We start from the raw sequence: 20696 nt of genomic DNA on the forward strand, positions 1-20696 counted from the left end.
AACTTTGAGCCTGGAACCTCTCCAGGAAAAACATGCAATGTAATTTAGTGACTTGAAATGGACACCTAAATGACTCCAGCGTGCTGCTAAGTGTGTAAAAATTATAATTCTGTGATAAAATGAGCTGAGCTGGGCCACAGATTAAATAAAAGAGAGATGAGAGACTCTAAATAAGATCTGAAAGGTGAGAATACACTGAAGTGAATAGGAGGAGGGGGGGCGGGTGTTTGCATACGCCTTAAGCCTATAGGTGAAACTTCTGGTTAAGCTATTTCTGAACATGTCATTTCAAGTCTTACTCTGCTGGGTTTTCAGCCTCTTAATGACATGGTTCAAGACTTTGTGAGCCACAGGAGCCCGACTGAGTAAAAGAAGAAGAAGAAGAAGTACAAGAAGAAGAAGGAAAAAAAAAAAAACTGTCCAACCCCTCTGAAGATTTCCTGTTTCATGAAAAGTCCACATACTGTGTGAGACTGTGAGTCATATAGGGCAAGTCCTGCCTGGTGTGTGTTTACTCTGCTGCCTCTACCCGGAGCTGTGAAGGAGCAACAGGCGGACCAAGAAGAAAGTTCTGCGGAGTCTCTTTGGATATTAACGTCGTTGTCAAAGTTTCGGTCAATTAATGAGAAAGAGAGGAGCGTATAGTCCGTTTCTAAATGGAGCTACTTCGGTTTTCCGCTTTTTGGTGTGGAACGATACTCTTTGGTTGTGTTCTGCTCGAGGAGGCGGGTGAGTTCAACTTTACACCGGTGCAAAAAAAGTTGTCAGAGCTCCGCAGAAGTCATTTCATTGACGTTGATAAGGCGTTAACGAGCGCTACAATGTAAACCAAATGCGTCTTTTATGAATGCTTGTGAAATAATGATTATTTTGTTAGTTTACATAGGCTTACATTTCATTAAAACAACATAAACTACCAAACTGAGGAGCTCTAAATGCCTTTTTTACCCAACTTGTTTGTCTTATATTAATGTATGTGTGCATGAATACATTAATCTCTTTTAGGCTATCACCTGTTGTACTTAACACCCCTTAAAGCTCCCCTTCTCCATCTTTTGATGTGCAGCCCCCCCTGAGGAAGACAGAGTTTTTACCTTCCACTGTCTCTGACTCAGTCCCAGCGGCACCAAGTGGCTTTGGCTGTTCCTAATCCTCTTTCCCCCTCTCTGCAATTATATGTAGCCCTGGGTGACAATTACTACCATTCATCCCTTCCATATAGCCCGCCTCCTGGGTTTAAATGACATGCTCTTTCAGAGGAGTTGCTCTAATGATATAATTACTCCGGCTCAGCCACCCTTCCCACCACCAGCACTCAGGCATGGACTATCCCATCACTGCTGATTTACTTCAAAACACCTCACCACCCCCGCTGGGCAAAGTTTTAAATTGCACTGTCAAGTACGTTATTCTGGAGTTCAAGTCTAATATGTGGATGTTTTTATTTGTCAGAGAGCTCCTTTGCTTTAAGACGCAGGCAGAAAGCAATATCCGTCTGCAATATCCTGCTAGGTTCTTGTGAAAGTATGTCACTCTGGCAGTGTCTGAGAAGCTGCAGGAACAGGATGCCATTGATGCACTGTATGGTGCTCTCCATTTGCTGCACTTTCACGCTGCAGGTTGTACAGTATTTCTGTTGCTGCAAGCCGCTGGTCAAACGCCATCCTGCTGATTGGGTGAAATGACACAGTAGGCTTTTTGTGCCAAGTTAAGAGCTCACCCACACACACACACACGCACACGCAGCACATTTTTCTCAAGTCAGTGTGAAGTCGGTCAGTTGCAAACAGACACTGAGCAGACTTCATCATGGCTGACACTGTCGAAATGTCTACTTTCACTTACACTTCCCAGTGTTAAACGTATGACTTTGTGGTCATGTGATTGAAACAAAGTGTTGTCATTGCCATCTTCCACCCACAGCTACTACTACAGATACACTGCACCTGTTTGTTTACCACCTACAGTATGTTAAAGCAAATTAACCCACTTTCCTTGGTTTGGTAACAAGTTACATATTCTCGTGCGAGGAGCAGGTTCAACTTCCTGTGCACATCGTCTGAAGTGTGGTTATGTGGTTAAACAGAAGCAACTGCTGTTGCATACTTCATCTTCCTTTGTTGTCCTGTTTAGGCTACTTTGATTTCAGTTTGTCCTTCGCTTCTCACTATAAACTAACAACCAAAGATCGGCAGTTCTGAAACTCTTTTTCACCCTCTTCTCCTCTGTTTACTCAATAGATTTGCAGCAAGTGGTCTTATCGATAACATCTTCTGACAATTTGGCCTTACATAGCACCTCTTGATCCAAAAAAATCCAGTGTGGTTCTCTGTAAAAGACATTTTTCTCTGATGATGTTTCCACTACTGAGTCTAGATTGATGCTGGAAAATCTTCTTTTAGAATGACCTCTAGCTTTTACAGCCACATGATCCACTTTCCACTCTTACTTTTTATGTGATGGTAGTGTTGGTGAAGAGAACACTCCCTTGTTGGAAAAAGAAAATCAGAGAGGAGCAAAGGGATTGTTCACCTTCTTTGTTGTTCCGTCTCTCTTTCCTCTGCCAAACAGAAGCATGCTGTCTATCTCATTTCCATCAGTGATAGCCTTTGCTCATGATGAGGGCAAGCTACTCAGTGCAGTTAGAGAATTTCTACAGAATACAAATATTCACCTACGCATAGACACACACGCACACACACACACACACACACACACACACACACACACATGTCTTTTCTCTCTGAAGACATTCATCGGCACTGATACATAATGGCATCTTTTTTTTTCTTTTATATTCATGAACAGAGTTGGCACAACACCTTTTAAGACGGGGAGTCGACTCATTGGCTTGACAAATTAGAGACTCCTCAGCAAGGAGATGCATTCGTGTTTCCTTTGTTTGTTGTTCTTGTCTGTCTGGCAGTTGTCTCCTTAGATGATTATCAAACCCACAGGCACTCATCACACAATCCTGTCTGTCTCACTGGTATGGGTCTGCCTGCCGGCAAAGTCAAGTCTGAACAAGACCAAAGGAGGTGGATGCCACTGAGCGCTGCTGTTATTGTTCAGACTTCACAGGGGGAAAATCTGTCCAGCCCTCTAGGAAGAAATAGTCCAGATTTTCTTGTGGTTATGTTGAATATCTGCTTCTACTTACAAGCAGATTCCAAAAGACATGCACTCTTTAATGAAATGAATTTTTGTCTAGCTTTTCATGCAAATAACTATCATTTATGTCCCTGTTGTTGATCATGATGAAAGTGTTTTGCATCTCTGAGTCAATTTGATTTCAAATGACTTTTGACTGTTTAAACAATACATTAAGTATCCAATTGCACACAAAGTAATGGGCTTGAGTCTGTTTTATGTTTTTACAGGGTAGATTTAACCGTCTTTCTTCTCTCATTTGCTCTCTCTTTCTCCAGAGGCATCTATAATGAAGCTAAAAAGGCTGTGCAAGTTCTGTGACGTACGACCCACCAACTGCAATGGTAAAGGAAGCTGCAAGGTGGATTGTGACATCACGTCCATTTGCCCACATGATGACGATGTGTGTGTCAGTATTTGGTAAGTGTCCACTAGTCCAAACATGAAACCTGTATTTCCAAACTACATTCCCATCAAGTAATAGTTATTTAGGTATAGTGAAGTATAATTATAGTGAAATGAGCATTCACTTATTGTCATACTGTCATACTACATATTCAAACAAATAACGGAGGAAATGAGGCCACAGTGGACTCGCCTTTATGAGTCAGACTTGGCATAGTTTCTTTCCTGAAGCCCTAAAAAATTCTTCCTTGAAATGACCTTTGTACACTTTGTCAGTCAGCGTTCTGGAGAAGACAGTTGGCTGGATTATGACAGCACATCATGTCTAACCACCCATCCACACTGAATCTGACTCTGAATGTGAGAAGCAGCAGGAAGCTGCAGGAAGCAGATTTCTGTTGGTGTTAAAAGCTTAAGGCTGCACCGCTGTTTCTCATTATATTAGCATGTTATGAGCTGAGGTTAGCAGAAAGCTAATGGCACAAGGACAGCAGCACCTCTTTAAAATGTTCCTCATAACCAAGCCGGCAACATTGCTCAGCAGGGAAGTGAAATTTAAATATGTATATTTGTGCAAGTTCAGGTTTTTCCCTTGTCTCCTGTTTGTAATGATATCTCAAAATCTTGCTGTTTGTAAACATGAACTCTGAGTTGTAGTGATTTACATAATGCTGAGACTGTGGACTGCTGAAAGAGACAAATATGCCATTTACAGTCACTACTTTATCACTGTACGGCTGAAATATTGCATTGTTTGCACAACTGCACACCTGCCATCATCACTTTGTGGCTTGATAATACAGCTATCTTAAAACCCTCCAAAAGGGTCATGAATAAAGACTACAAATCGAACTCGATAAACTGTGATATTTTCTGTGTGTTTTCCCTTTCTAAGGAGGAAGAAAGATGACAATGTCACCTTTGATACAGTCTGCCACAACCCAGCTCACAAGCTGTACGGCCTGGTCCTGGAGGATTACAACAACAGCAAGTGTGAGATGAAAGAAAGAAAGGGCATGGGTTCACAGTTCTTCATCTGCTCCTGCAGTGAGGATGAGTGCAATGAGAAAATCTTCTTTAACCCCTGTAAGTTGAAGCAGCAATAATTGATCAATTATTCACACATCCAGCACATACGGAGCAACATTAGCATTCATTTGTTGTGTTTCTGGAGATATGACAAATATATGTCCAATATACACTCTCCATTTAGCTCTGATCTGGTCTCCACCAACCCGTGAAGGAAATATCTGTTGCTTAGCTGCAAAATGCTCAACTATAACAATTATAATAATTAACTTTATCTATACAGCACTCAAAAGTGTTTTACATGAGAAGATTCAGATAAAACAATTCAGCACAATGATTAAATACATTCAGGCAAATAAAAGTACAGAAAATGAAACAGAATACAAAAGTGCAACAATTAAATAAGATAAAAAAAAGAGTGAAATAAATGATGAAACATATTGAATCTGTTAGAATAAAACAGAGGGTTGACATTGATAAAAGGTTTTAAAAAATAATTTTAAGAAGTGATTTAAGTAGGAGAGTGAAACAAAACTAAAAAAGCTAAGACACTAAAATGCTCCGGAGAAAGTGAGGGAAACTGCACAGTCTGGTGATAATTCTCTGTGGGTTGGTGATAACAAGCCAGTAGTCAGTTGTAGTCATTCATTGTTAATATAAAAAAACACTGATTAGTGCAGCTTTACACAGTTACATAAGTCTCTTACTACTGCACATATCTTGCATCAGTACTTTCCTGTTCACAGTGGAGCAATAATACAGCAGCACTGCATTAAGCATGTAAGAAGTGTGACTTTATGGTTCATACATCTGTACAACATAACACGGTAACGTCATAGTCATGGTCGACCTAATATTATTATTATGCCAGCTCCTATCGGCTTGTCATGTAAGGCCTCGCGCGTGAATGCTAACACGTGTGCACTGTAATGTTCTCCAGATACATGATTACAAACAGCTTTTGCAGACACTGGCTTATAGGCTCCAGTTACAACACTGGACCTGGAATCAGATGTATTTTGACTACAGCATCCAGGCAATAATAACACCGAGGTACATTTCCGAGACCTGGCTCTGCACAGAGAGCCAAATTGAAAGCATCTGCACAGTACAGACCACGTCATGGAAATACATTCGCTCACTCTAGAGAATGTCTGTGCAAACTGACTAAAACAGGACAGTGTTGTAATAAAGGAGCTTCAGTAGAAATGAAAAATACCTGTACAGTAAATATGTAGAAAAGGAACAACTCAACATAGTCTAGTGTTCACCGCCTCTGAAAAAAGGGTTCTCATTAATTCTAGTACAGTGCAATAAACATTAAATTCAGTACTAAATAGAATTAGAGGAAATACTTTTATCATACACCAGTTTTAATATGCTCATGTTGCCATGGTGACAGTAAACCCTGTTTAACATCTAGTTCCCTGTGGGCTAACAGGTTGTTTTTTTTTACCATATCAGGAATACAGTCATAAAAATGACTAAAATACCAATAACAGTAAAAAGGAGACCTAGAAATGTGATGCTAGACAAACAACAAATCTTTTAAATAGTTTAATTAACGTTTAGTGATGATTCAATCTGTATATGTATTAAACATTTTATATCAGTTGTGGTTTCAGGTGCACAGTTGCCTCTTACTCCTACATGGACAGTATCTTAGTTGGGGACTAAGACTTAAAACTAGAGCAAGAAAGATGATAGTTGAAGTGCAGATTGAAGTGCAAAAGTGCCTGGTTGAATCAATCAGACATTATACATAAAATACATCAAACCATTGTGTAATACAATTTTAATATTCATTAAGTTTACAAACAAAACTTAAAAACTAAAACATGGGTAGGACCTGAGGCAAAAGTTAAATTAAAGTGGTTTAACCAGCGGCACAGTCGTCATATTGACAATACCTCTACCACATATTCTTCTGAATGTTCAATATTTCATACTAGAAGTGAGGCTCTGACCCAAACTGTCTGAGAGAGGCCAGGAGGAGGCACAGTGACAGGTTTGTTGTGAGGAATAGTTTCTCACTCTGCGAAAATCAAAACAAACTGGCTGAGGCCATGTTGAGGATTTCAGACATGTGGTTTCCTGTTTAGGAAAAAAAAAAAGAGGGAACCAGAGAGCTTGACTGAGGAGTCAGCTAGGTTCGTCCTCCTCCTTTTTTCTACCACCTCTGCTTCTCACGTCTAGCTTCTAAAGTTAAATTCATTGGGTTTTGAATTCATCCATCTGGCCTCGTATATAGTAAACACATTTCTGGGTGAAACCTATTTCTAACTCGCACTATGCAACCACAAACTTTAACTAGATTTGAAATTAAGGTCAGTAGAAGCTGTGAATTTTAAACTGGAAATACATGCGCAGCACTTACTCAGAACAGCAAGACAAGACGACATGTAAATGATTAAATTTAGAACTCATCAAACCGAAGCTTTTCTCATTTTGTATGTTGTGTCTGGAGAAGTACTTTTTTTTATAGGTCTTCTTTTACGGCTGCAGCTTTAGAAACTGGACCATAAACACAGCACAAGCATAAACTTTCGCTCTTTGCCAAAACCGTAGCTCCCAGACACAGCACCTCCCAAATTATAAGAAGATATAAACTATAAAGAGACACAATATGTGGTTGACTGGGTCATGGTTTTCGAGCGGTTTGCATTTATGGCCAAGTCTCTAACTTTAGCATTCTGATGCTTATAGACATTCCACAGGGGAGGGTCAGGTTCCTCCGCTGTTCAGACAATATTACTTTACACTTGGCTAGATGTTTATATAATCTGCAGAGACAAAAATTCAGTTTTATATTTTTTTATTAGAGCAGACAAATCGTTTCCTGTTTATGACAGTTCCAAAAAAGCACAAGAGGAAAATACAGTGTCTTTAAAGAGCTGAGATCACTCACAGAGCAGAGAGAAAAATACAAAAGGAAGATAGAATCTCTCGTCTCCTTGTCCTGACATTTTATACCTAAGCTTTTGCCTTTTTGGTCTCTCAGACATGGACTCCCAGGTGGTGGCTGTCATCTTAGTGAGCCTGGTTCCACTTCTGGTTATGGCCGTCCTCGTCATCACTTCTTTCTACTGTTATCGGGTCTACCTCCAGCGCAGAGCCAGCTCCAGACGCAAGAAAGGCCTTCCGATGGACTTCAGCGACGGTCGCGCCATCATGATAGATGACGAAGGTTCGGACAGCAGCTCCACTCACGCCAACAACCTCAACCATAATACTGAGCTGCTGCCCATCGAACTGGACGTCCAGGTTGGAAAAGGACGCTTTGCAGAAGTTTACAAAGCCAAGCTGAAGCAGGGCTCCTCAGTCAGTGAGGAGCAGGGCTTTGAGACTGTGGCTGTTAAGATGTTCTCATACGAGGAGTACGCCTCCTGGAAGAATGAGAAGGAAATATTCTCTGACGCAGACCTGAGACATGACAATGTGCTTCATTTCCTGACAGCAGAGGAGAGGAAAGTGCAGAGACAGTACTGGCTGATTACAGCTTACCAGCCAAGAGGAAACCTTCAGGAGTACTTGATTCACCATATTATCAACTGGCACGACCTGTGGCTCCTCGGGGGTTCGCTCGCCCGTGGACTGGCACACCTTCACAGTGACCACACCACATGCGGTCGCTATAAGGTGCCTATCGCACACAGGGACATTAAGAGCTCCAACATACTAGTGAAAAGTGACCTGACCTGCTGCCTGTGTGACTTTGGCCTCGCACTTCGCCTGGACAACACTCTGTCTGTGGATGAGCTGGCCAACAGTGGGCAGGTAAATCCCTCTAATCCTAAATATGAAGTTTTATTTGGATTCACTTGGTTCTTGATCCCCTCAGAGATTAAAAAAAAAGAAAGTCTCTACACTAGACATGGCCATTTATTTCTTCAATGACATTTATCAGACCCTGAAAAGAGCCTTGCTATCAATCAAACTTTTCATTTCTGATCATTCTTCCTCATCGCTCAGGGACACCATCTCTTAACATCTGGCCTTCTCTATATCTTGGCCACAGATGGGCGGTGCTGATAGAAATAGCTCTGTAGGTGAGCTTAGATTGTCAGTCTATTATAGTCACAACACAAACCGGCTTATTTGATTCTTAATGGACTCATTTCTACTGATGCAACAGGCCAGAGCTGTTTCAGGCAGTTGAAAATGACTCATTATGAAAAGGCATCATCCTTTGCTGCTCAGCACATCTAATGCATTGTAATGTTCTTAATGCATTCGAAAGGAAGCAGCAGCGAACACATTTTCTGAGGTGGTAATTGTGTTATGACGAGCGATGTGTTGTTGAGCTCTGAGTTTGTTTTTCCAATTATTTTAAACATTAAATATGTTTTGATTTAAATAAATGTCAATGTGACATCTTAATACACCACAAAATTACCACCTGTCCACTTGATCAAGGCAGGTAAATGACTGCTACTGTGAAGATTGTGTACTTAGCCTGAGATTTTCGCAACAACTCCCATTTAATTGTGAAAATGCATTACTGTAATTGCTTGAAAATGTCATGGTTTACCGGCTCGCCTTAGCTGTTGCACAATGTTGAGGCCACATAAAAAAATGTTATACACTCCCTTACAGTTGCTGTCGGTGTTATCAAGGATTTAAATAACATTTTACATTTTAACTGCTTTGGTCACAGGTGGGAACAGCCAGGTACATGGCTCCAGAGGTCTTGGAGTCCAGAATCAACCTGGAAAACATTGAGTCTTTCAAACAGGCCGACGTTTACTCCATGGCTCTCGTACTGTGGGAGATCATCTCCAGGTGTAGCGCTATTGGAGGTAAGACACGATCAGACACACAAATACGACGACTATTGAGTGAAATGCTGTTTTGATCAAAGACAGAGAAGAGCTGTGAAGTTAGGCTCTGAATGTGATAGTTAATGCAGTAGTTTTGAATGAAATAATAGTTTCATCAAATAGTTTCATCATACTTATGCAAAACAGCATTTGGACCATGAGATATCAAACCTCCACTGAAACCGTATTAAAATATTTTATCTTTTTAGGTTGAGCAATTTATAAACTGATAAATTAAGCAGTAAATGAATTATTCATTTGTTTAAAAAAAAACTACATTAGATATACAGTAGACACTGAAACAGCCTCATGAAGATGGACTCCTTAAAAGAAGAAGTTTGACATTTTTGGAAATATGTTCCACATTCTCGCTGAGCGTTAGATGAGAAGATCAAGAGCACTCTCACAACTGTCTTCAATTAAATTTGAGGCTACAGCCAGGAGAAAATTAGCTTAGCTTAGCATGAAGAGTAGAAACAGGGGCAAACAGCTAGCCTAGCCCTGTTCAAATCTCACCAAATTCACCTACTAACACTTCTGAAGCTCTCTAACTAACATTTTATATCTTTTTATTTCATATTTTATATGTTTGTTTTGTACAAAAAGAAAAGAGTATAAACAACAATTTTGTGGTCTTGGTCTTGTCGTCGCCATGAGGTTGCCAGTGAGCCTGTGGAGACTTCTGGCCGAGAAGTTGTCCAGCACATAACCCCCCGTACAACCACAACTTGACAACTATGAGAGTGGTTTCGATCTTCTCGCCAAACTCTTGGCGAGAATAAGCGTATATCTCAAAGTGTAGAACTATTCCTTTAATCAATATGGAACCTTTCTGCTCTCAGCACCCACCTGAGTTTGTCTTTTTTTTATATTATGATTGATTATTTGTGCTGGACCAGTAACATCATGCCCCCCAGTGTACACACAGTAAACATCACTGTGACCTTTAGTTAATAATAGAGACAACTAGGTTTTCCTTGGTAAATTAGAGATTAGCCTGGGTTGTTGCGTTTTAAAGGAAATCAATACAAGCACTGATTGATGAAATTCCCTTTGGAGCCTGTGTAAGTATTCTTAGAAATACAGTAAAAACAAAAATTGCCTCCACAGCTCATTTGACCTCTGAGGAATACAAGCACATTGACGACTTTACCAATTAGGAGTGCAGTGACCAACTCCACCTTGAGTTCACATGGACGTGTGACATTGTGTAACGGGGCTTATATGTGTGTGTGTCGTTCACATCCCATTAATCACTGTGGGAACCAAATCTGTGTGTGTCAAGAGCACAATCTATCTTGTAGAAGTCTCAAGGATCAGCCTCCACTTTACTAATGTACTATTTTTTTCTGTTTGTCATTCTGTAACAAAAACAAGGCCAGGATATGTGCAAATAATAGAAATGGGTTATTATCTGAAAGAAAACTACGGGGCAGTATTTCATGTCGACACTCAGTCATTTGTTTTCACTTCCCCTAAGTGTCTCTGTGGACCGACTTATTTCTGTGACTGGTCCTGTCTCTATTGTGTCAGAGCAGTGATTGAAAACTGGTTTTGGACATAAATGCCTGTTTTGCCCCTGTCATCTCCTCGGGGTGTGGAGAAGTGTATCGTAGGGTTACGCTGCCCAAGAGCCCTGTGAAGACAAAAACATGGCCAAGGGACCCACAATCCCCCTTGCTTTTCCTTCCCAGCAGCAATAATATGTGTGCCCTGTGGGTACATGTTTGAAAAGAAAATAGACTATTTCCTGTTTTGCAAAGAGCGCAGTCCCAAGACAGACTATTTTTTGTGTGTGTGCATGTGTGTGCGTGTGTGTGTGTTTGAAGTTAACTTTGTAAGTATGGATGTCTTCTTTGTATGAGGATGTTTTGTGGGTACTGTCTTTTGAGAGTGGACCAGACACATGTTAGTAGTGATGGACTAAATTAATTCAGGCTCACTGGACAGATGTTAATGTGGCTTTTCTTGATTTCCTCTTGAGGGATTTAAGGGACAACAGCGTGATTCATTCCGCACATCCTCCTACCATCCTATCCCTTTCATTCATTTCTTACATCCTACTTTCACTTGCATACTTTGCACTGAGATCTCAAAAAGTGTAAAAAGAAGCAAATATTATTTTTGGAACATTTAAACACTGAATATCTTTGCACAGAAACACTCTGTCATTCTCTGCTTATAAACTTGACAGTCTCAACTTCTCTTCACTCCCCCCCCACCCCCTTACTGTCTGTCTGGCTTTTTCTCTGTCTCCCTTTTTCCTCCTTCCCTGAGGCAGGTGAGGCGGCAGTTAATTACTCTCCCACTGCACCGCAGCACCGTAGACAGCCATCCAGCTTTACTCATGCCGGCACAGACAGACAATGAGGACGGACTAGTGTAGATTTACTGGAGAGAGGGGAAGCAGAGGGGATCCTGTCCCACCCATGGACCAGAATAGAGATCATAGACAGAAGCTGCTTGGGTTGAGCTCATGTGTTTCTCTGTATATCTCTATCCCCTTTTTCCTCTTCTGCACTTGGCATGTGATGAGCGGAGGGGTGAAATCTTAGGTTCATTAAGGCCCAAAACTTAAAGAGACGTTCTCATCATACTGAAAGGCTAAAATGTTGTATAAACACAGCCAACGTCCTCCCTTGATAGACCCTGAGGAAGGTGGAAAGAATAAGCTGTGCAAATGAGATGCAGTAATTTGGTTTTGCTTCACTGGCAGCTCAACAAAAAAAAAAACCCTGTAGAATAGTACGCTGGCAGAGATCTGGTATTGATTCTGAAATCAGAGCACCATGAGAGTAAAACTGATGTGTTTACAGAGAGCAGTTTAAGAGTTTCATGCTTTCATGCTGCTGGTCTCTGATCTGTTTATAAAGTACACTTAAAGAGCTCCATGCTTTCATGCTGCTAGTCTCCTGTTTTTCCTGCAGTTGCCAAATTATAACTGGAGGTCTGTGAGTCACTCATGACACGCTGAGAAGTCACCTCCCTTGAGACAAAATATGAACACATGCGCACACACACACACACACACACACACACACAAACACACACACATTTAGAGTGACACATCTCAGGGCATCGTTATAATGACTGGGGTAAAGCCCTCCTTGCCTCTTGTCTAAGATGCCACCTGTGTGTATTTGTGCGTCTGTGGAAGACAGATGTCTGATCAACGATCTCTGATCAGCTCTCAGTGGCAGGCAGCCACATAGCCACTCTGTCACAGTTCCTGGGGCCGTGGTCTGATCTGAGATCTGCCAAGCGAGGAGAACACAGCCGTCGACAACGCCAGACAACCAGCTATGAGCCATCACTTTGCTTTCTTTATCTTCACAGACTACAAAGGCAGAGGAAGAGTTAGAGTGAGAGGGAAATGGCATGATAAGCACTCTTTCGAGAGAAGGAAAAGTTGGATTGGAGGCTCAGGCCTTTTTATCTCTGCCTCCGTTGCCTAAAATGTCTCTCCTGTATAATTTAGCCAGTCCAGATTTAGGGCTTGGAAAGACTATGAGGGCGTTCCTCAGGCGGGTGGGGCTAAGTAGGGGGATAATAGTGGAGTGGCGTTGAACATGGAGCTGCAGACAGAGAAATGCCTTTAGTCCCTAGAGGGAAAGGTTGGGCTAGACTGAAGAGGAGGAGAGGTTATGGCAGCTGCTTTCCAGATGTCAGACGATCAGCCCCTTCAGGACTGGAGGGCCTGAAAGCCTGATGTGTACTGTATATACTGTATGTGTGTGCGTGTGTGTGTGTGTGTGTGTGCGCGTGCACATTTTTGTTACCTCATGGGGACCTTTTTATAAACACCAATCTTGTTGGGACCAGCATTCCTCATGGGGACCAAAGCCCAGTTCTAATGAGGGAAAAGGTCATTTCTGAGGTCCTGGGTAATGTTGGGGGTAAGGTGTGAATTGATGTTAGGTTAAGGTTAGGGTTACACATGAGTTAGTTAGGATTAGGGTATGGTTTTTTGTTTGGCTGTCCACAATGCAATGTCCTAAAAAGGATAACTGTGCAAACTTCTTACTACTTCTGTGCAAACTTCTCACTCAGTGAAAAAAAACCACATTGCAAGTATTTTTGTGATACGCTTGAAGTCTTAAAACATCTTCACATCCTGAAAATACACTTTCAATATGGAAACACATGTTCTAACTTTTCACTTAGGAACTTAACTCCTGCTGGATGGCAGACTCATAACAGTAACATGATCATGGTAGCCCATCAGTTGGCACGCATGCCCATATTCATCATTCTAGCATGTAAACCCACATTTTCGCTCATGGATACTATATAGATATTTGCATGCTGGCACACACACATACACCGACTTATTCACTTATTCATGCTCCCAAAAATACAAAAACATCCTTCATTAGTGATCAGACCAAGACCACTGAGATTCATCAAAACCTCAAATTACTCAGGCTGTGTTGTTGCACTTCTTCTATTGATTGCACTTTTACAGACAGGCAGAGCTTAATGCTTTATACCAACAGTCTGTTAATGTGTCTGTGTGTGGAGAGGGGGGAGGAAGGGGGGGGACTTAATCCTCTTTTGAGGACAACTTTTGGACTTGAAACCACTTGACTGGGGATAAAAATGTGTGTGTCCAATTTGGTTTCAGTGAAGTTGCATCCAGCATGAGCTAAAATGGTTTTGGTCTACTTTAATGGGGTTAGGTGAAGGTTAAAGCATGTGTCAGTTATAGTTAATAGTAGTGTAAGACTATGAGTTGATGCCATATTTCCAAGAGTAAGCTCTGCTAATGCATAACGTTCATGCATGATATGTGTGTGTATGTGTGTGTTGATCTGTACTAAATGACTTTTACAACCTGCGAAGAACACAAAACAAGTGTGACAGCCACCGCAGCCTAATGAAAACCAGCAGAGAAGGCAGGGAGTGGATTTGTGTCGTAACAGTCGCAGATAGACTTTTGGGAAACAGACAAAGTTACTGTGATCACATTACTAATTTATTACCACGTGCATGTTGAGACTCTGTTTGGATCTGTTTTTCTGCATTATTTATGTGTTTAGGTGAAAGGATTTCTGTTCGTTTTTTTCCTTATTTATGCTTTGTTGAGCATAATTGAACAGAATGCTAACTTGAATTGTTAGCAGGACAAGTATATCAAACGACATTTCAAATGTGTGCTTGCAACTTTAAGATAGTTTAAGTATTTCTCCCCTTTTTGTTTTAGCTTGCTGCTATAACTGAGCATTTCTAACTAAATATAACAAGTTAATTGTCGATATATCAATATGTAGCACAGCGTTTGGCCATTGTATGGAAGACATTGCTGAGGGCAGACAGTCATTAGCTATAGAGACTTGATAATGCTGTCATGGATGTACAGCTCCTGAAGGGTGACACTAATTGAAAAGTCTCCCTACTTTGCGGTTCTCATTTTAACTGAATTTCTCCTGGCTGCAGATTCTCAGACATGCCTGACACCTGGCATGAAAAATAGACATTAAGGATGAAATTTGTGCTTGCATTGCAAATTTCACATCACTACATGTCAGCTGTCGTAGGATACATAGTGTAAGTTCACCACAGTTACTGTGCTGAACTTGTTATACTGTATTGCTTTGCAGAAATCTTGTCAATATGCAGTGTGTGACTTCTGCAAACCACAGCATTCCTCACTCGCCCTGTGTTGTGTTTTCAAAAGCTTTTGCTAGTTCAGAGTTTAATTTAAGGTTTGCCTGTATTAAAAAAACATCTTTCCTTTTAGAGGATTGGTCAATCTTTCTGTGCAGGAATACGAGGTTTTGTTTACACTGCAAAGTGCTCAGTAGTATGATTTCATATATTTTTGGGCCCATTGTTTGTGGATGAACACATAAACATGTTTGCCCAACAGTTTACATAGTGGATTTGCAGTCTAGCACGCACTTATACTCTCCCTTTAACCTGTCAAAACAAAAAGAAATATCTGTCTCCTTTGATCTTAAATATTGACTGATAGTTGGGTGGGGATGTGTTAAAGTTTTTACACCAAGGCAGAGGAACTGTTCTTGCAAAAAAATAGGACATTTCAGCCTTTGAAAAGAGTTACATTTCCCAGAAGCCTCCAATTCCTTGTCTGGAGGATTCATGACGGCCTGTAAGCTGCTTTTCAACATAGAGAAATGAAACCGCTCTGACGTGTTTGGTCTACTTCAATATTTTACTCTGATCGACACTTAGGACAGTGATAATTCATTCCTTAATTCATTTCATTCTGGCAATAGTCTTTATACAAGATGTGTCAGTTTACTCGAGACAACATGTTTGCCTCGAGACTGGGTGAGTAACTCCAGAGCTCGTTGACTCTGTCTGGCACTGCTTTGTTGTTTGCTTGGCTCAGTTAAGTAAACTGTGCAGACCAGATTTACGTACAGGGAAATACCGGACAAACCTGTGATGCAGTTTTCATTCAGGTTGTGATTATAATCTGTGTGTATTTAAAGTCTGGTTTAATACGTTGTCATCTAATTACACAATCAGTACGATTTGCACACTTAGAAAAGATAAACAAAGCAACTAAGGCTGATTCCTGAAAGTCAATGAGTCACGTTATCTGTCTGAGACTCTTCAGTCAACTCAGATTTTTGTTTTCCAGTCATAAATAATCTTATTTGTTTAATTAATTCTTGTCTAGATTGATTTAGTAGTTTATGTTTAAAGTGAAATAGAGAAGTAGTCCCCTCCTGTTGAGAAAGACATGTTAGTTATTTCATAGCAGCCATTCCCATCAATTCTGTTTCATTTACACCTTGTTTTTAACATTTAAATGAAAAGGTCTTTACTCTAAATGTAATTGAAACAAATACATGTGTGCTGTCTGCTTCATTATTCTGACAAATCCACACAGTATCTCAACAGTATGGCAGTATGTATTCAAATAGACCACAATTAAATTTAGCATCACATGCAGCTGCATTTTATTGATTTTTAAATGCTCAAAAATATGCCCCTGTGAGTCTTTTGTATTTGATTATGTTAATGTGATCAAAATCATCACTGACTGATTTTCTGAAATATCTACATGGAAGAATTTAAAAAAAGGAACAAATAGTCAAATCTTTGTATCGAATAGTCAAATCCAACTGATAAAATTCTGAGTTGGATACAGCACTAGAAGCAACAACGGAAACAGATTCAATGACCTCAGCCTCTATAGTTTACAGCTTATGACAATAAATAGCAACTAGGGAGTTTTTTTATTGCATCATCATCAGAAATATCAGTTCCATTGTATTTGATTGGCATCATCATTGCTAACCACAGTTCCTTATACATTTCCGACTTCTTGAATATTTATATCATGTAACATAATTGCGTTATAATGACACAAACAAGGAACTGTTAACTGGTAAAAACAGGCACAGTTGGAGAAAAGAACAAAAGCAACGTACTGAATGTACTCCAATCTGGATAAAAGGTATCCATGCCACATCTGAGAGGCATCATTGTGTTCAGCTACAGTCAACAGTGACAGTCAATTTAAAGTTTTCAAGGCAGCCTAAAAAAAAAGAAAGAAAGCTGATTTTCTTTTGTCTTCCTCTGTTTGCTGTTAGAAAGTTTCTTCCCACTTTGTCAAGATGTTATTTGTGGACTTTTGTGTGATTTTCAAACTGCTATTTCATCCCTTGGTCATCTTTTAATCACTCAACATTCCTCACACAGTAATGTGCCTCATCAGACTTCTCTTATCTTGGTGGATTCCCTGAAACTTGTGTTTTCTTTATACAAAGGCTCCACGCTCCAAAGCCAATTGGAATGTGATTTGTTGTTTTACTCCATGGAAGTATTAATTCATGTAAAGATACATTTTCTTTGGAAACTCTTGACCCACAGTCTCCAGACTCTTATCTTCCACGCCAACGCTTTGAAATCTTTCCCTGAGTAAAACTGGTAAATTGCCTTTGACAAGCACTCTGGATTTTGTTGTGTAAGAGAGCTGACACAAAGCCAGAGCTGCGTTGGTGAGATACTTTAAGCCCATTGATGCTGAGGGTAAAAATGTGATAATAATAAGTGTTTCTCTTCAGCAAATCTCCCCTTCGGCCCCTCTATCAGCAGCGCAGGATTCTTTAGTTGTTTGTGCTGCCTCAGTGCTATTTAAAGTTTGCAACCTGCTTTTTCTAATTTAGAGCGTACACTGAATCCTTTGAGAGGTGATGTTGATGTGTGTGCTGTGGGGCACTGCCATCTGATCTAGCCTCTCTGTTCAACACAGCTGCATCTTCCAGTAAATGTGAATGAAAGTTTATTGCTGGTATAAAACAACCAAAGCTCGCCTTTTTGATAAGGTCACAGGCTCACTTTTTTGTTCCTTTCTCTCGTTTGTGCGTGTTCGCATGCAGAGGTGAAAGAGTACGAGCCACCCTTTGGGAACTTGAGGGAGCACCCATGTGTAGAGAGCATGAAGGACAGCGTTCTCCGAGACCGAGGAAGACCTGAGGTCCCAAACAGCTGGATCAACCACCCTGTAAGAGGCAACACACACACACACACACACACACACACACACACACACACACACACACACACACACACACACACACACACACACACACACACACACACACACACACCTACACACACACACACACGCACGCACGTACATACCTGATATTTTAACTTCAGTTTGAAAACTTTATGATGTCCTGTGGGTTGAGGTTACTTTAAGACCATTTAGGTTCAGAAAGTCCTTTCAATACCTGTTGAGAAATAAATTATAGTCACCTTGAAAATAATTGGCTCTATTTTCATGCTGGTGAAAGGCAAAGGTGCAAACGCAGGTGGATTTTAAGTTCAATTAATCTCATATTGTGTTATTTTCTTGGTACATGCACTTATTTGAGGACTTCAAATGTTCAAACTTACCTCCTCACCCCAGGTGCACAGTGTGGCACAGACATGCCTGGATTAATTTGCTAGGAGCCGCTGGGCCTTCTCACCCTCCCATTTCTTTCACTGTGTGCAATGTTAACAGTTTTTTATGCTAGAATACTTCCTGGCCCTAGTTGTTTGTGTGTGGTGATTCGGTTAAATGTAACTTTAGGATTATGCAACATGCAAGAATAAAACTGAAGTAAATCTTAAAACTAGTTGTTAAGAGTGAGGACATTAGGTAATAAAGCTGAACCCACTGCAACAATTAGTCAATTAATCTGCGGTCAGAAAAAAATCTGCTGTTATTTTGATTATCGGTTAATTGCTTCAATCATTTTTCAAGAAAAATGCCAAATATTTATAAATGTGAAGCTGTTTTTCCTTTTCATATATGACAGTTAATTGAATATCTTCACATTTTAGGGTTAGCCAGACAAAGCAAGCAAATTCATCACTGTTGCCTCTGAGAAACTGTGAATGCCATTTTTCAGTATTTTATAATATTTCATCGACTAAATAATTAATGGACGTATAGAGAAAATAATCTGCGGATTAATTAATAATGAAAGTAATTGTAAATTACGGCCCTATATATCATGCGCTTTATTGGTGCATATTCCTAAACTGTTTTTAATTAATTAGCACAAAAAGTTGACATGCAATCTTCTTGATTTTTTCCGTTTAAACAAATCATAAAGTAGGCAAGGGGATCAGAACAATCAGTCAAACAAACACAGTGTGCACCTGCTCACAAGAGTTTCCATCTATATTTCTGGTGTGTTGTACTCTATTCATGACCCCATCTTTTTCTTTTACACAGACACAGATTGATACACAGATGGAAACACATAGAAACATTAACATTCATAGACTTTCATCTTGAGGGGCATGATAATATTCTGTCAGTCTTGCCTCAAGTCAGTATTATTGACTGATTACATCTGTGCTCCACTGCTCCCCCTGCAGGGCATCCAGCTGGTGTGCGCCTCCATAGACGAGTGCTGGGACCACGACCCGGAGGCCCGTTTGACAGCCCAGTGTGTTGCTGAGCGCTTCGACGACATGGAGTACCTGGACAAGCTGTCGGAGCGCTCCAACTCAGAGGAGAAGATCCCTGAAGAAATCATCGTGGTGGATGAGAAGTAGAGCTCAACAGAAACACTGCCCCCCACCAGGGCAGCTGAGGACTTACAACCAAGCCGCTTGGAATGAAAAAATTCCAGTGGATGCATCGTTTGCTATGGATTTGTCATAAATGTGTGACGGAGGAGCAAACTGGAAAATCATGTAGAAGAAAGAGAACTGTTATCAGAGCTAGACTTTGTTTTTCTTCTACATACTTCAGAGACTGGATCAAGTCATAAACAAACAGGGATGTCGCATTATCAAGCTTTTTAACCAAATGCTATTTGCACTTTATAGATATCTATGCACACCAAATGGTATATATTCAGTGTCTTTTTTGTTTGACCATAAATTTCAGGTATGCAAAAATAAGGGGACAGTATATATTTAGAAAAATAAAAGGGAACAGGGAAAAGCTATTTAAAAATATTAAGACTGTTACTAACACTAATATCCCATTAACGGTCCATTTATATCAAAATAAAATGGCTTCCCTTGGTGCCTTTGGGCCTTGGATAGATGTCAACATGACTGGATGCGACATAAGATTCAAGGTGTGAGCATAATTTCTTCTGTCAAGAAATGGAAATTACCCACAGCAAAGAAATAGAAAACTCATCCAAGGCAGTAATCTGCAGGGAAAGCTGATATCATAACTGTAAAATAAAGGCAGCAAAATCAGCCACAAAGGAGAAAAGTAACTGTGTGTGTGCATGTGTATTACTCAGAAGACCTCGATCTAAAAAGGAATGTCTGCTTAATCAGACCAGGAGGATAAAGGGAAAAGAGATACTGCATGTGTTACGGTGTCTAAACTGAAAGTTGCGGTCCATCTGCTACAAAAGCACTTCTGCTTCTGCTTTTGTGGACATTTTGTGACAGAAAGAGGAATTATATCAAACTCATTTTTGTATAGAAGTGTAAAGCCATAAATAAAAGTGTTACAGTATTCATTGTATCAAGTGGTGTCTTTAGTGCTATCATACTCATGCTTCATACTTTGACCATCTTTTGTGAAATGATTGTCAGTGTCTGTCCATCACTGACCTGCATTATACAATGTAAGCCATCACTTTGATAGGAAATCTAGACTGCCTTCAAACTGACTGCCGTCTGTATAGTTTCATTGTGACAATATGCATAACTAATTATTACAAGTATAACAATTATTATCCAGTATCCTACATAAAAGTGTACTAAAAGCTCCATAAAGAAACATTTTTGATGTTTCTAACGTTGAATCAAATGGCTACACATAATAACTAAATGTTGCTAATA

General features: G+C 40.2%; 1 protein-coding gene across 1 annotated transcript; it reads left to right on the plus strand.

Moving 5' to 3' along the window:
• The first annotated feature begins 515 nt into the window (after positions 1 to 515).
• On the plus strand, positions 516 to 20369 carry LOC133996116 (TGF-beta receptor type-2-like). Its single transcript, XM_062435673.1, has 7 exons — positions 516 to 729; positions 3429 to 3570; positions 4451 to 4641; positions 7586 to 8361; positions 9242 to 9383; positions 17762 to 17886; positions 19260 to 20369. The coding sequence occupies exons 1-7, from the start codon at positions 657 to 659 to the stop codon at positions 19437 to 19439; spliced, it is 1629 nt and encodes a 542-aa protein (XP_062291657.1). The 5' UTR covers positions 516 to 656; the 3' UTR covers positions 19440 to 20369.
• Positions 20370 to 20696: the final 327 nt, after the last annotated feature.

The sequence above is a fragment of the Scomber scombrus genome, chromosome 16 (genome assembly GCF_963691925.1).
Source record: "Scomber scombrus chromosome 16, fScoSco1.1, whole genome shotgun sequence".
In the NCBI taxonomy this organism is placed as follows: domain Eukaryota; kingdom Metazoa; phylum Chordata; class Actinopteri; order Scombriformes; family Scombridae; genus Scomber; species Scomber scombrus.